A 13,750-nucleotide genomic window follows, 5' to 3' on the forward strand; every position below is an offset into this window, starting at 1 on the left:
CCTCTCCGGCTAGTCAAAGATGGGCCTTATCGTTGCGCCGTTGGAAACATCTCCTCCACACCCTCAACCCGTGGGCGTTCTGAGACCATCGGAGATTTCCCCGCGTTGGAACCTCGAGCGCAACATCTGTATTCTTCCATGGTATGATGGCCGGGTTCCGTCGTGTCACAGATCGCAAACCATCTCCGGCAGTGGAGCACCGGTTTGACAAAATAACCAGAATGTGCGACCCGGCAGTTGCCCGCCGCGCGGTGGGTTTCACTTCTGGGCTCCAACCAAACGGAACCTTCTGTACACAACAGTATGAACCTGTACTCCATCTCGGAGGCTACCGTTATCTTGAGATCCACGCCTGGAGCTCGGCGATCTCATTCTTGTCCCGCCAGGAGCATTTTGCATATTCGGGACTCACCGGCGCAACCCTGGTAGTTCTTAGCCAATCTCCTGCAAGTTCGGGTGCGGCGACTCGTGCTCGTGCCAATGCTTGCTGCGACCCCTGAGGTCAAACGGTATTTTCGAAAAACGAACTCCGGTGGAGCAGGCCCACTGGTCAGGCCCGATTTCAACACCCAACGTGAACCATATTATTGACAAGCAGATGGTGCGAGAGACCCGAAGTGGGCCGGGGAACCAAAAAATCAACAAAGGACGCCAGTGTCTCAGGATGGAAATACACCGACGACTCCTGACGATCGCGCCGTCTAGACCTCGTGGAGCCTTAGGTAAGTATCCTCTGACCGGGGGGCTGACCGGGGTGTTGACCGGGCTCCCTAGTGGCCCGACTTTTCCCAGCAGGTCCTCTCGGGCTTGCACTCCCCGACCGTTCAGGTCCCCAAATGCAGGGAAGAGAGAGCGACGGGGCCCAAGCGCAATAATGAAGAACGAGTATCGGCGGGCGCAAAGAATCCTTCAGGATGGAAGATGTATTTTCAATGCGATTGTCTGCGAGAGGGGCTAATAATACATAGTGATGGATGCACGACAATCGTCATGATCGATCTTCTTCATCTCAATTGATCTGTTATTATTTCCCCATGGGGGCCTAGCAAGAATAATGGCGGCAACGTCATGTCCACAATAACGAACTAACAGCCTTGCCGATACTCCCGTAAAAAGGCAAAATCCTGCACACAGGGCAACACCTAACAAATCCTCAATGACGGAGAAACAGCCACATAGCTATCTCGACGCCCTCCCGGGCGCCGATTGTCTACGCGACTCTCATGCCCTCCATCGAACCCTGAGTACCCACGGCCAGGCACACGCAGATCCAGCCCCAACTTCCAATGATCCGAATCCTGCTCGAGTGCCCTGTTGGAGGGAAGGGGCCGGCCTCGGATGCAAAATATAGTAATGCGAGCACCTGACTTGGCGGGATTAAACGCGAAAGTATGAATTAATGTCTACATCATCGCTTAACGACGAGGCTGCCAAAAACAATTACCCGTGAGATGAACTAGTCGGGTCAATTGTGCCAATTCCTGCGTCCGAGTCCCTCGTATGTAAACCCCCAGCAAAACAGTCGTGGAACTATGTGGAACTCTATCGGCGGGGAGATAAACGATTCCCGCTCTGGGAAACTGCATCGAACAAATCTCGCAGGGTTCGGTGGAATGCCGGCATTTTGTGCGGAGATTCGTGGTTGTCTTATCTTAGCCTAAAAGACTCTGTACTATTTCGCGCTGGTTATTATCTCTTGCGGGGGAAAAGGAAAAAAAAAATACGAAACTCCAATATCAATGAGTGATTGGGACTTCGACAAGCCGATTAAATTTACCGTACATCCAGAATCCCCTTTCCCCCAACCTCAAACGCCAGATGGAATTGATGTCCGCGCAAGGTAGGAACCAGAGAGGTAATAATTTGGCACATAAACATCCATAGTAGCGCCGCCAACACCTAAACCAGCAATCCCAAGCGCAAGGGCTTTGTACCCTTCAGCAAAAACATTGCCTGCCGAGTTGGCGCCACCGCGACCAGCGCCGTTCAGGGTGAGAAGGGCATCATCGTTGCTTGGGATGATGACATTGTCCGTGGAGACCAACTCTTTGAGCAACTCATCAAGAGTCACGCCCAGAGCATCAGCGAGGGATTCCAGGACAAAGCCGACGTGACGCTTGCCGATGATGTTGCCGCCATCGACATTGAACAGATTATCAGCGTTGGAAGCTTTGCCAACAACACGCGGGATGAAGTCCTTGGCAATCGAGGTGGCGGCCGATCCCATGTTGCTGATAAACTCCATCCTGCTTGGCGACTGGGGCCGCGAGGGGCACAGTAGCCCTAGGAGCGGTAGCAATAGTAGCGTGATGCATGATGGATTTAGAGCCTGAGGATATACTATTAGCTAATTGACAAAGAAAGTAGGGGAAATCGCTATCCTGCAGCGGAATACAAGCGAAACATATTTCAGCATTAGTGCTTGTGGAAAGCACGGGAGAGGAGAGACAAGGTTCTACAGGTCATTTGCAACTCTCCACACCTAGAGTCTACCTACCGAATTGGGTATGCGGTAATGTACTCGTACTTTTTACTATCCTTTTTCTCATAAAACACACGTGACTCGAAACCCTAATCCTAAGAATCAAACACTTCTCTTATAAGTCCAGTACCACTGTATACGCACTACTCCGTACCCATTAATTTATTCCTACAGTTGGCTGGGGGGGGTGGTAAAGTAGCAATGGCCCTCATCAAACCCGAACTCAAAAATCTCTAAGAATAACCGATAAGCACTTCAAATACAGCCAACACGGTGCCCTGCATCCCACCCGCCCCCTTCATGCGAGGACGGCACGGTCCCTGCACGGCCCTCCACTGACCGTGCATGAGAATCCCACTAGAACCTCGGCCTGCATCGGGGGCCTTGCTTGTGGCGTGCTGAACTGTGGGTTGTACCTGCATACGCAGTAAAAGGCCGGGCTCGTAATAATTATTGTAGAGATTGGGGGGAAATGTTGAGTCCGTCTTGAGGTTTTGTTTATTACTGGATTGGTTGCATACCGTCATCTGGGGGCGAAGGTGCGCGGGCCGTGCCTTGTTTGGATCCCTGTTCTTCTTTGGGGGCAGGTTGGTGAACGTGATGCGGGCATGCGACAAGGCATACTCGTGTCTGAGATACTTCTAGGGAATGATGCAGTTGGGAAGGAAAGATGGGGAAAAGTGGTTATGCCTTGAGTTCATCAAGACGTAAATAAAAGATTACTGGCGCTATACCTACGGCTATGTCAGTAATTACAATTGCGAAATGTCGGTCATCTATTCTTCCCCCCGTATAGAATCAATTAGTGATAGCTAAGGCCCACCGCGGATTACGTGCCTTGATGCGTGTCTCTAATATTGATTATAAGTCATGATCTTCGCTTCGCTCAGTGGCGGGCCAGCAGCGCGCACCGTAGACTTGGGGACCATGAGTAGGCCGACCGGCAAAGCAGGTAAACCTCCGCAGAAATCTCCGACTTAAATAGACAAGAACCTCCGAAAAAGATTGTCTAACACGTCAGGTAACCTCTAATCATTAAGGATAGAAGGATAATCAAGTCTAACCGCCCTCGTGAGAAAATAAGATCGGTTATTTCATTTTGGAGCCTGTTGCCATCTACAACCAAGACTCATGACTAGCCTCGAGGGCATGGTCGAGCTCGTACTACCATGGGTTCCACGACGCGCAGAAAACGTGACGAGATAGATTTATGCGGACAACTTCGCGGAGTTGGGTAAACTGCGTGTCTGGGTGTTGTCTTCACACATGGCGACGTTATTGCCTTTCTGACCAATGCATTGATATTGTGTTCTACGTTTGAGTTTTACTGTATCTATCAGAACAGTCACATATATGCTGTCTACGATGCGAATTAAAATAAGTAAGGGAAACCGTATGTTTATTGTCTTCGAAACTTGAACTTGATCAAAACAAATATGAAAGATTGGACGATGTGAAAATGTTCAATCGGCTAAAAATATTGTGTATTAAATGCCTCACTGAATCATCGACAAAGGCGCTTTTGGAGAGATAGGTTTCTATTACCTCTTTCCTATTTTAAAGTGAAAATTGATCTCCATAAACAGGCTCATCAGATCCAAATCTTGGATTATGGAATCATCAACCTGGGATGCGCCAGTACTCATATGACTATTCAAAGGTATGCGTCCTACAAACTGCTGGTTTGGTACTTAGCAAACTAACCTCTACAGACCAGGCCAAGGAAGAGCGGGGTCGGACAACACCATCTCTCTGTGAACGAGTAGTCTGAAGAAGAAGCGGAGTTAGTAGGCGAGTAAGTATTACTAATATCAGCAACGAAGGCACGAGGCGAAAATCCCTATATTCTTCATTAGGGCTCTTCTCTCCGGAATCCCGAGCATGGCAAGGTCACTACTAGCGCCGAATATAGAAGTGGGCCAGGGGGCACGGAGCCCATGTTTAGTATTCAGGCTCCCGCGCTCTCTCTTGACGTCTCTTCTTGCCTAGACAGGATACCGACCCCTTGCCATTGAGCGAACAAGCTCCAGCACTATGGGGTCCTGGGATTACTATTGCGCCCTCTGCGGCTCGACCTTCTTCGGCGGCAAGATATCTCAAAAACCACGCTCAGCCCGCTTTCTTCGAGCTCGCCGTCTGTCCGCGGCCGATCGACAGATTGAAAAGCTCACTAGAGAGGGTGCGCCAATTCCGGAAGAGCTGCACAGGGAGTTTGATGAAAACAATGAAGAGTCAAGTGAAGACAAGAATGATGCAAGCAGCATGGACGAATTCGATGAAGACCACAGGTACGACCCCAATGTTATCACCGAGGAAGAGTCAACGTGGACTCTGGACCTCCAGTGCCTGGGCTTAAATTCCGAGTCATCTCCGAGCAAAGCATTCCTCTCTGGTATCGGCACTAGTGAGGATTACGGAGGCCTTCGCGTTGACGCTGGAGACGACCCAAACTACCCCGATGATGATTTCTTTTCGGCATACTGTATCACCGGCGAAAGCCCTGTCTACCCATTCCATCCAAAGTGTCTTGACCTATTCCGTTTGTTAGTGGCCCATAAGAGTGGTTCTGGGGCAACACCCGTATCCGTTGATGGAAGCTGGATACCACTATCTCTGGACCTAGATAAAGATACGCTCTTCGCCATCTTACATGAACGCGGCAAATTTTCTTCTCGTCTAGACATAGATTACGGAGACCCGGAGCCCCCTGATGAGCAGTTCTGGGAGTCCAAGCCAGGCGAGGAACTCTTCATCGCAGACCCAACCCGAGATGACGAGCTTGTGAAGAGCATGATTCTCAGTGCGTGGCACCATGCCGACAATCCACCTCTTACTGGGACTGCCACGCCATTTGCTCAAATAGAAGACAACAATGATCTGTTTGCGAAACTACCTTTTGAGTTGCTGTTGAGCGTCATCTCTGAGCTCGAGTCTTCTTCCCTTATAAGCCTATTGAACGCTTCCCCCACGTTCACCGCGCCTTGGATGGCAGCAGTTCCTTGTGGCTGAGATATATTGGGAAAGCCATGCCATGGTTCTTTGAGCTACACGACTTTCTGGGCAATCTAACCGACTCGAACGACGATGGGCATGGCACCACTAGCTCCAATGCCGATGCGCTCCGTGACAAGTCACTACGACGCTTCTTCGTGTGGGCAGATCGCATCACAACCCCTCGAGTTGGTAAAAAGGGGCCCTTTATTGGCGTGGCAAACCGTCGTCGAATCTGGGGTGTGTGTAAACAACTTGTGGATCCATATCTAGCTCAACTGCAATCTCCCGCAGCCGTTATAGAGGATGCCACTGAAGAAGCGGCTTAGATGCGCGATACCACGGTCTGTCCTCATATGGGAGTAGTGAGCCACCTGAGTTGAGAAAGGTAACATACCAGCAAGGTCATTCTGGATACGGGCTTGGGCGCCCCAATTATATGTTAGAGCAGGGGATGTTATAGAAAGATGAGGCTTGATCCGCTACAGTATGGAGTGTACTTGCGTCCAGTATAGGGGATATTTTAATATTTTTCACACTCGAAAATCATCTGCAAAAATACACGGTCATCCAAGTCTTCTGTTGGAATTGGAAACAGAATGAGAGAATAAAAAAAAGGCGATATCAATATAACGGGGATTCGTTCCTAGACGCCTCGCAAATAGAGAAAAGAAATCACTCCTGCATCTCTGTATCATCTCCGAACAGGTCTGCATCTTGGTCCTCATCATTGCCCGCAGCAGCCTCTTTGTCACCCTGCGCCTCGGCTTCCTCATCTTCATCCTCATCTTCATCATCGGCGATGCGGCGAGATGCTTTGCCACGTCGACGCGGAACATCGCCTTCATCAGTGTCCTGCATCGGCTGATCATCTTCTCCAAACAAGTCATCCTTGTCCTCGTCAGGAGTCCCCGCAGCTTCCTCCTCCTCATCTGAATCCACAACTCGCTCGCTGCTCTTGTACTTGCTCTGTTGCGCCTTACCGCCAGACCGGCGTTCTAGGCGTCTGCGCTTCTTCGGAGCAGTCTCGCCGTCAGAGTCAGGCGAGGCACTGCGCGCCTTGTTGGCGTCGTCATCATCATCATCCGCAACAAAGTCATCGCGGTCCTTCTTCTTGCGCTTGCCAGCAGCAGGCTTCTTTTTCTTGGTGCGTTTGACCTTCTCGCCGGTCTCAGAGTCAGCCGTCAACTCGGCTTCTTCGCGGGCGCGGTCCTCTTCAGCTCGCCGAGTCGCCAGACGTTGCGCCTCCTCGACCATCTGCTGGCGCTCCTCAGCCACCTTCTGCTTGCGCTCGAGCTCGACTTCCTGCGCCTTGCGGAGTTCTTCCTCGCGCTGGCGGATAGCGGCTTCGCGGGCCTCCCGCGCCTGCTGCAGCTTCGTGGCATTCTTCTCCTCATACTCCTTCTGGCTCTGCATGGCGCGCTCGAGCTGCTTGCTGATCGTTCGACCCATGTTCGCCCGCTGCTCCAACGCAGCACCGGGGTAAGGTGGGTTCTTTTCCTTGGAAATGCGCTCAAATGTCTCGACAGCTTCCTTCAGGCCGTCGGCGGCTTCTTGCACGTCTTGGAGTGTCTTCTGCGTAGGCTGGAGACCGTACGCCAGCGAAGCGATCTGGTTCTGTACGAAGGCGACGTTGAATTGAAGATGAAGCTGGTCCCGCGAGACGGACAGAGCGCGCTGGGCGTAATCAAGGGCCGTCTTCATCGCGATCAAGTTTGATTCCTGCTTGCCCTTGAGAAGCCACACACGACCCAGACAAGTTAGAACCTGCACATCGCGGGCACGATCCTTGGCCAAGGCTATCTCGTAGTTCTCAATAGACCGAGTGTACTGTCGGAGCTCTGCGTACACATGTCCCAAGTTGAGGTAGACACTGGCGTCCTTGATCGTCTCTCGAATGCGCGAGAAGATCTGCACCGCAGCGCTGAGGTCTTTCTTGTCATCGACCAGAGCAATGGCAACACCCTGGGCGGCATAGGCATTCTTTGGGTCCAGCTGCAGGGCCTTGTCGAAGAACTCCACAGCCCGCTGGTAGACTTTGCGACGCTTCTCCTTTTCCGCGTCTGTTTCGCGGCGCATGTCGCGAGCGGAGACAAGGTGCACATTACCCATGCCCGTCAGGGCGTAACGGTCGTGCTTGTCGTAATACTGCAGTGTGTGCTTGTAATGGCGCTGCTCATGGTCCTCGGCAAGGTTGGCTACACGTTTCTTCGACTTGCTGAGATACCAGCCGAAAAGCGCCCGTACTTCCAAGTCGGAGAAGTCGACTTCGTACAGCTTGGACATCTTCTTCGGACCCTCGTCCGTGGGGCTCTGGCGCAGCGCGATATACGTCAGACGCGCGTTGGCATCCGTGTAGTCACTGTGCCGCTCCAGCAGACCCTCGTAGACCTTCTTTGCCTCGTCCTGCATCTCAGCTGCTTCGTACGTCCGCCCAAGGTTGTAACTGATGGTCGTAACCAAAGCGTCGTTGTCGGCACCCTCGTCTCTTTCCTTCGAACGGACGCACGCGTTGAGAGCAGACTGGAACATCCCACGGGCCAAAGCAATCTTCTCATGTTGATACAGGAAGCAGCCCATGTTGTTCAGAAGCTGCGGGGGGAGCATCTCGCGAAGAGACGCCTTCAACTCGTCCGCATCCTCGATATCTTCGGGCCGGGACTCCTCGGGAATGGCGGCCAGTTGGATCTCCTCCAGCTGTTCAAGACACTGCATGCTCTTATCAGGCGCGGTGCTTTCGTAAAGTCGAGAAAGATACACCAAGACCGACTCGTCAGGAGAGAGCTTTTGCTTCTCATCCTTCCACATCGAGCGCACATCCTCCAACAGTCCGATTGCTCGTTTCGCCTCGGCCGACTTGTCTTCCTTGCTGCCAGCCCTTTGCACAGCGAAGACTTCTTCTGCATGAAGCGCGGCGAGCAGAATCTTCGCCTCCGGATTTTTCGATTGCTGGACAATCTTTTCGAGTCGGAACTTCGCGCCGTCGAAATCCTTGTTCGTGATTTGCATCTGGACTGCACCAAACTTGGCCGGAAGGTATCCCTTGTCGCCTCCACCACGGGCCTGGTCGGAACGATTGTAATACTCTGTAGCGCGCGCTCCGTCATTCTCATAGTGAGACTTTCGTCCCAGGAGATACCAGCCGTCACTGGCGATGGGCATGACATCAGTTTGTTCAATGGCCTTGCGCGCGAGAGACTCCACGGTTGCGTAGGACTTGCGAAGAAGGAAGTAGCTGCCGAACATGGCGCAGGTCATCGGATATTCCTTGTCCAGCTTGAACGACTTTTGTGTGTATTGGGTCATGGCCACTTTGTATAACGAACCGAACATCGGGTCGGTGGTTGCGCGGCGAGAACTGTCGTAGAGATAGTATACGGCGAGGAGAATGTTTGCAACCTTGGAGTCGGGGTTCTGCTTTTATGAGCATTGTTCAGTAAAAAAGGTACCATGGAGACATACCAAAGCGAGAGCTCTCTCCCAAGCCACCTTCGCTTGCTCCTTAAAGTCCAGCTGCCACAGACAGCAACCAAGACCAATGCGCGGGTCAGGGTCGGCTAGGTTAGGCACCTTCCTCAGCACCTTTTGGTATCCTTCGAGGGCTTCCTGGTATCGGCCCATCATGTAATGTGCTCGAGCGCGACCCAGGGTCGCCATGATATTCCGGCCGCCGAAGGCCTTGGACGATTCATCGAAGCATTTCAAAGCCTGGCGCAGGGCCTCCATTCTCTCCGAGGCGTCGACAGTGCCGGGCCGAACAGGACGAGGCGGGTGAAGAGATGCGCGGAGGAGACACAAGACACCGCGCGCAAGGAACAGGGGCGGATATGCAGGATTCAGGCGCGAGGCCTCGTTCAAGGTCGATGTCGCGAGTTGCAGATAATAGTCCTTGGTCTTTGCCTCGGTATACAGTTCACCCTCCGGCGGAACACGCGGAGCCTGGCGACTCTTCAGCATGAGCAACCAGCAGACCCAGCCCAGCAGTCCCAATTTTTCTTTCGTGGCACCGTGAGCCACGGACGCCAGGCCCTTGTTCAAGATGTCGATGGCATGATCGAGCTGCTTTCGCTTCGCGTACGCGAGTGCGATGATCACCCAGAAGTTCTTGGCCGCTCGCTCGTTTTCCAGCAGGGTGCACAGCTCGGTTGGGTCATCGGGGAGATCGAGAAGGCTGACTTCGACTTCGCTGTCGAAGCTGGACGCGGGAATGTCGATGGCGTCAGGGATATCCGAAAACCGAAGGTTGGCCAGGGAACTGGGCAGAGGATCGCCGTTCAAGCCATTGGCATGGCCGTTCTGGAGAGGCGCCATGGTGCGACTTGAGCGGCGAAAGGGAGGTGGAGGCAAGATAGGTCACTCAGATGCGACGGGGATGGGCGGATGCGAAGAGGGTTAGGTCATGATCAGGCCAGGTGATTGATGGAATGGAGATGAGACTGAAGAGGCCGGGTGCTGACGATCCGCCGTGGTGAGGGATGGGGCGTCGTGGATCGCAGGAGGAAGGAAATCGCGCGGGAGAGACTCGGAGGTGAATGAATGGTCAATGAGAATTGCCATTGTGGCTGGCGGGTGCCTGAGGCAGAACAACAACTATACAGCCACAGGACTAAAGTTCATCATTCTCATTATTGATCATTCATTCAAGAGAGTCATTTAAAAATAATATAATAGTCATTTCCAATAAAAGAGCCAAGTTTAGGTATTAAACGACAGTGTCTCCACCGCCACTGTCTCTACTGCTTCGACCACATGGACCCCAGGATGCGGCACAGGAATGCAAGACTGCCCAACACCATGAAGATGGAAATGAGCTCGCTTATATGGTGCAGACGAACATTGGACTCGACAAATCCAGCAGAGGCAGCCACCCGTTGCTCATCCGAGCACTGGTCTGTCGCCTCAATGGTGCCGGCCAGGGCGGACGGAAATCGGCCAGTCTCGAAATACTGGTTCAGGAGCTCGTCTTTCTCCGTCCATCGGTCTCTCAGCCACTCATCAAATTCCTTTTGGTCATCAAGAGGAATGTTCGAGACTGCGAAGCGTCTCCAATGCATATTGACAGAGGTTGGTGGGCGACCTTGCCCATATGTGGAGCGGAGGGTAAAGTACTTGTCGGGGTAGCTGCCCTTTCTGGAGAGCGGAAATGCGGTTAGCATAATACACAAATGAAGAGAAACAAAACATACGGAGGTCCTTCGTAGGCAATGGTACAATCATACACCCAGTCGACCGTCCCTCGCAATTGTTGCAGACAGAAGAAGAGACCCGTCGACCGGGGCAGAATCTCATGTCTCAACGGAGGGAAGCTTTGTTTCCTGCCGTACTCATCACTCCGCCGCTTGGTATTGATGGACAAGTTGGTTCCCTCGGGGAAAATCATCAGCCACATGGGATCATACTGCGCCTTGCTAGTATCTGATCCAGTTTGTTGGGTCTTCAGGGTCTTCAGCTTCTCCAGACGATGCTGCAGCCTCGGCTTGTCGGACTCCCACTTGCGGGCCATGAAGATAAAGCCGTAGAACATCATACCTTGCCCCATCACCGGGATGTACTTGAGGGATTCCTTCAGGATGATGAAGAGACGCCCGTGCATCTGATTGGTATATGCCTGCCACCACAAGTAAATCCAGTCGGTGTAGACCTGATGGTTGGCGATTAAGACCAAACGCTCAGGGAAGCGAGTCTCCAGCAGACCATCTTTGGTAAGATGGAGCTGACCTCGGACGCTTGCATCACCACTCACACGAAATAGGGTCGGGGCACCCCATTGGGTGAGTGCGGTGATGACCAGACCAAAGCACTCCTTGGTGTATGCCATGTAGGAATAGTAGCGGTGTTTGTTGATGAAATAGAGCGGAGCCCCAACCAGCTGGGTGGCAAAAATCACGATGCAGCAGCAGTTGAGCCAGGTTCCCAGCGCCAACGCGCGGAGAACCTGCATGGGGACGCCATGTTTGAGACGGGGCTCCGTGGGAGGGTTGCTGGACAGCTTCTTGAGCAGACCGGCGTCTATCTTGACGGCCGGTGACTCTACCTGTTGGCCCTCTGCTGGAGCCATGGCGGAGGGGGGAGGGAGGGTATTGTGCACAGTCGATGGTTTGTTTATCTAGAGAAACGGTTGAAACGATGTCAGCCTAGTGTCGAAGGACGAGGTCGTCATGGCGGGCACCAACCCACAGTAACACGGTCCGGAAGGGGCGGATGTAGGAAACGAGGGTTCGGAGAGCGACCACGGAGGGACAATCACCAAGCCATCAGTACATCCTACCCTCGGTAGGTAGTGTCGAGAGTAAAGATAAGTACCAGCAGATGTGGGGGAGAGCACGGGATCCTCCCGTTCGCGGGCACCTCGAATCACGTCAGAGGGCCCCAAGGCGGTGATCTATCCGGTGCTCACAGCTCTTCCACTCAACAACCACCCCTACAGCTTACCAGCATCAGGCACCAGGCGCTGAGCGCCAGCCTCTCCAACGCTCTCTCCACGAATGACCCAATCATTATGCAGCGCGCCCTTCACTCCCTCCGAGTGCGCGCCTTCTCCACATCGGCGCGGCGTCACGAGATCAAAGATGTTGCGTCTCTAGCGCCGCGCTTGATTCCCAAGTACCAAGGTAGGTGGGAACCTGTCGCAGCCGGATAAAATGCAGCGTTGATGATCTTTAGAATCTCACGAGGGCGAGCTGCTCTCTCTGCAGTGGCCGGCACCACTGCGCAATGTCCTGATCGTGCGAAAGGACTGTGCCCCGGCGGTGACAGATTCCCTCGTGGAGTTTGCACGGTATGTGTGACCTCTCTGGATGGCGCATGATTCTGACCCTCGTCCAGTCATATTTCCTCTACGTACCCGTCCATCTCCGTGGTCCTTGAATCCAAGACCGCCAACGAAGTCCATTCGTCCTTGCCATTCCCCGTCTACTCGGCCTCGTTGGAGGATCGCCCGACTGCCTTCCATGATAAGATCGACCTCACTGTGACCCTGGGGGAGACGGCACGATTTTACACGCATCCTCGCTCTTCGCGACCTGCTCCAACGTCCCGCCGGTCTTGTCATTCAGTATGGGAACATTGGGATTCCTGAGTGAATGGAACTTCCCCGAGTTCAAGCGGGCCTTTCGGGAAGTATACATGTCCGGGGCTGGCGGCGGGGACCGGGCACCCGTACTGGACCGCCCCGAAAAGACTGCGGCCCAAGAAGAGCTGCAGATGGGCCCTACCGGCTGGTCTTCCGTCCGGGGCAAGTCAATGGGCTCGACCCGGGGAGCCCGCATCCTGATGCGCAACCGACTGAAGGTCGGGCTGTTTACTGCTGACGGGGAGGAGACAACGCCGGTTCGCGGCAAGACCGACCACGGCCAGGGGGTCTACGTGATGAACGAGCTGCTCATCCACCGTGGCAAGGAGCCACACCTGGCCGTGGTGGATGTGTACGTCGGGGGCCGGTACCTGACCGAGGCGGTGGCCGACGGCATCATCATCTCGACGCCGACGGGGAGTACCGCCTACAGCCTGAGCAGTGGCGGCAGCATTGTGCACCCGCTGGTGCCCTCGATTCTCCTCACGCCGATTTGCGCACGCAGTCTCAGCTTCCGGCCCCTCGTGCTGCCCTCCAGCACACCCATCACCTTGCGGCTCAGCGAGAAGAACCGCGGACGGGAGCTAGAGGTCAGTCTGGACGGCGTCAACCTGGGCCAAGGGATGGCGGTCGGCATGGAGGCCCGAGTGTGGAATGAGGAGATGCGGCACGGCAAGAATGAGTGGCACGGCGGCGTACCCAGCGTGATGCGGCGCAGTATGGGCGGCGAGGCGCATGAGGGCTGGGTCGGTGGGTTGAATGGGCTGTTGAAGTTCAACCATGCATTTGGCGAGGAGTAATGGTTCAATAGTCCGATGTAAATAGTCCATAGGGAGTAAAATCGTCAATAAATGATACTGGTGATTATTTAGCTCGTGGTCCATGGTCGGGCGGCTGTTCTCTACTGTCATTGGGTGATCGTGTTGATTCTGCCCCTTCTCTTGTTCCTTTTGTGTTTCTAGCCCCAAACTCACTCTACTGACCCCTTTCTCTCTTTCTCTCTTTCCCCCACCTTTCTGAACCGTTACCAACCATCAACCACCACCACCCCTTGCAACCTACAAAAAAGTGAAAGGCGCATCCTCGCAGTGCGAGGTCGGCTCTCCTTTCTTGCTCCCTTGGACTCGTCTCCAGCAGGTCAGGCCTCCCTCTCTTCCCCTGCAAATTACCCCCCGCGTCAACCGCAATCTCCCGCCAATCTATTG

At 53.7% G+C, this 13,750-nt stretch overlaps 7 protein-coding genes across 7 annotated transcripts; 4 read left to right on the forward strand and 3 right to left on the reverse strand.

Annotated features, from left to right (window-relative positions):
* Positions 1–146: 146 nt before the first annotated feature.
* Positions 147–500, forward strand: N7510_006828 (uncharacterized protein; the record flags this gene model as incomplete). Its single annotated transcript, XM_056978753.1, has 1 exon — positions 147–500. The coding sequence occupies one exon, from the start codon at positions 147–149 to the stop codon at positions 498–500; it is 354 nt and encodes a 117-aa protein (XP_056831796.1).
* Positions 501–1,739: 1,239 nt separating this feature from the next.
* Positions 1,740–2,281, forward strand: N7510_006829 (uncharacterized protein; the record flags this gene model as incomplete). The annotated part of the gene is made up of 2 exons (XM_056978754.1): positions 1,740–1,840; positions 1,909–2,281. The coding sequence occupies 2 exons, from the start codon at positions 1,740–1,742 to the stop codon at positions 2,279–2,281; spliced, it is 474 nt and encodes a 157-aa protein (XP_056831797.1).
* Positions 2,282–2,715: 434 nt separating this feature from the next.
* On the reverse strand, positions 2,716–3,009 carry N7510_006830 (uncharacterized protein; the record flags this gene model as incomplete). The annotated part of the gene is made up of 1 exon (XM_056978755.1): positions 2,716–3,009. One exon carries the CDS (start codon positions 3,007–3,009, stop codon positions 2,716–2,718), a length of 294 nt encoding a protein of 97 aa, XP_056831798.1.
* A 1,507-nt stretch (positions 3,010–4,516) lies between these two features.
* N7510_006831 (uncharacterized protein) lies at positions 4,517–5,802 on the forward strand (the record flags this gene model as incomplete). Its single annotated transcript, XM_056978756.1, has 3 exons — positions 4,517–5,282; positions 5,408–5,713; positions 5,768–5,802. The coding sequence occupies 3 exons, from the start codon at positions 4,517–4,519 to the stop codon at positions 5,800–5,802; spliced, it is 1,107 nt and encodes a 368-aa protein (XP_056831799.1).
* Positions 5,803–6,148: 346 nt separating this feature from the next.
* Positions 6,149–9,784, reverse strand: N7510_006832 (putative RNA polymerase II transcription elongation factor (Ctr9); the record flags this gene model as incomplete). The annotated part of the gene is made up of 2 exons (XM_056978757.1): positions 6,149–8,887; positions 8,936–9,784. The coding sequence occupies 2 exons, from the start codon at positions 9,782–9,784 to the stop codon at positions 6,149–6,151; spliced, it is 3,588 nt and encodes a 1,195-aa protein (XP_056831800.1).
* Positions 9,785–10,206: 422 nt separating this feature from the next.
* On the reverse strand, positions 10,207–11,531 carry N7510_006833 (lysophospholipid acyltransferase family protein; the record flags this gene model as incomplete). Its single annotated transcript, XM_056978758.1, has 2 exons — positions 10,207–10,603; positions 10,660–11,531. 2 exons carry the CDS (start codon positions 11,529–11,531, stop codon positions 10,207–10,209), a joined length of 1,269 nt encoding a protein of 422 aa, XP_056831801.1.
* Positions 11,532–11,972: 441 nt separating this feature from the next.
* On the forward strand, positions 11,973–13,345 carry N7510_006834 (NADH kinase POS5; the record flags this gene model as incomplete). Its single annotated transcript, XM_056978759.1, has 4 exons — positions 11,973–12,084; positions 12,137–12,251; positions 12,299–12,527; positions 12,578–13,345. 4 exons carry the CDS (start codon positions 11,973–11,975, stop codon positions 13,343–13,345), a joined length of 1,224 nt encoding a protein of 407 aa, XP_056831802.1.
* Positions 13,346–13,750: the final 405 nt, after the last annotated feature.

This window comes from Penicillium lagena, assembly GCF_028827675.1.
Source record: "Penicillium lagena strain IBT 129212 chromosome Unknown utg000005l_segment0_segment0, whole genome shotgun sequence".
In the NCBI taxonomy this organism is placed as follows: domain Eukaryota; kingdom Fungi; phylum Ascomycota; class Eurotiomycetes; order Eurotiales; family Aspergillaceae; genus Penicillium; species Penicillium lagena.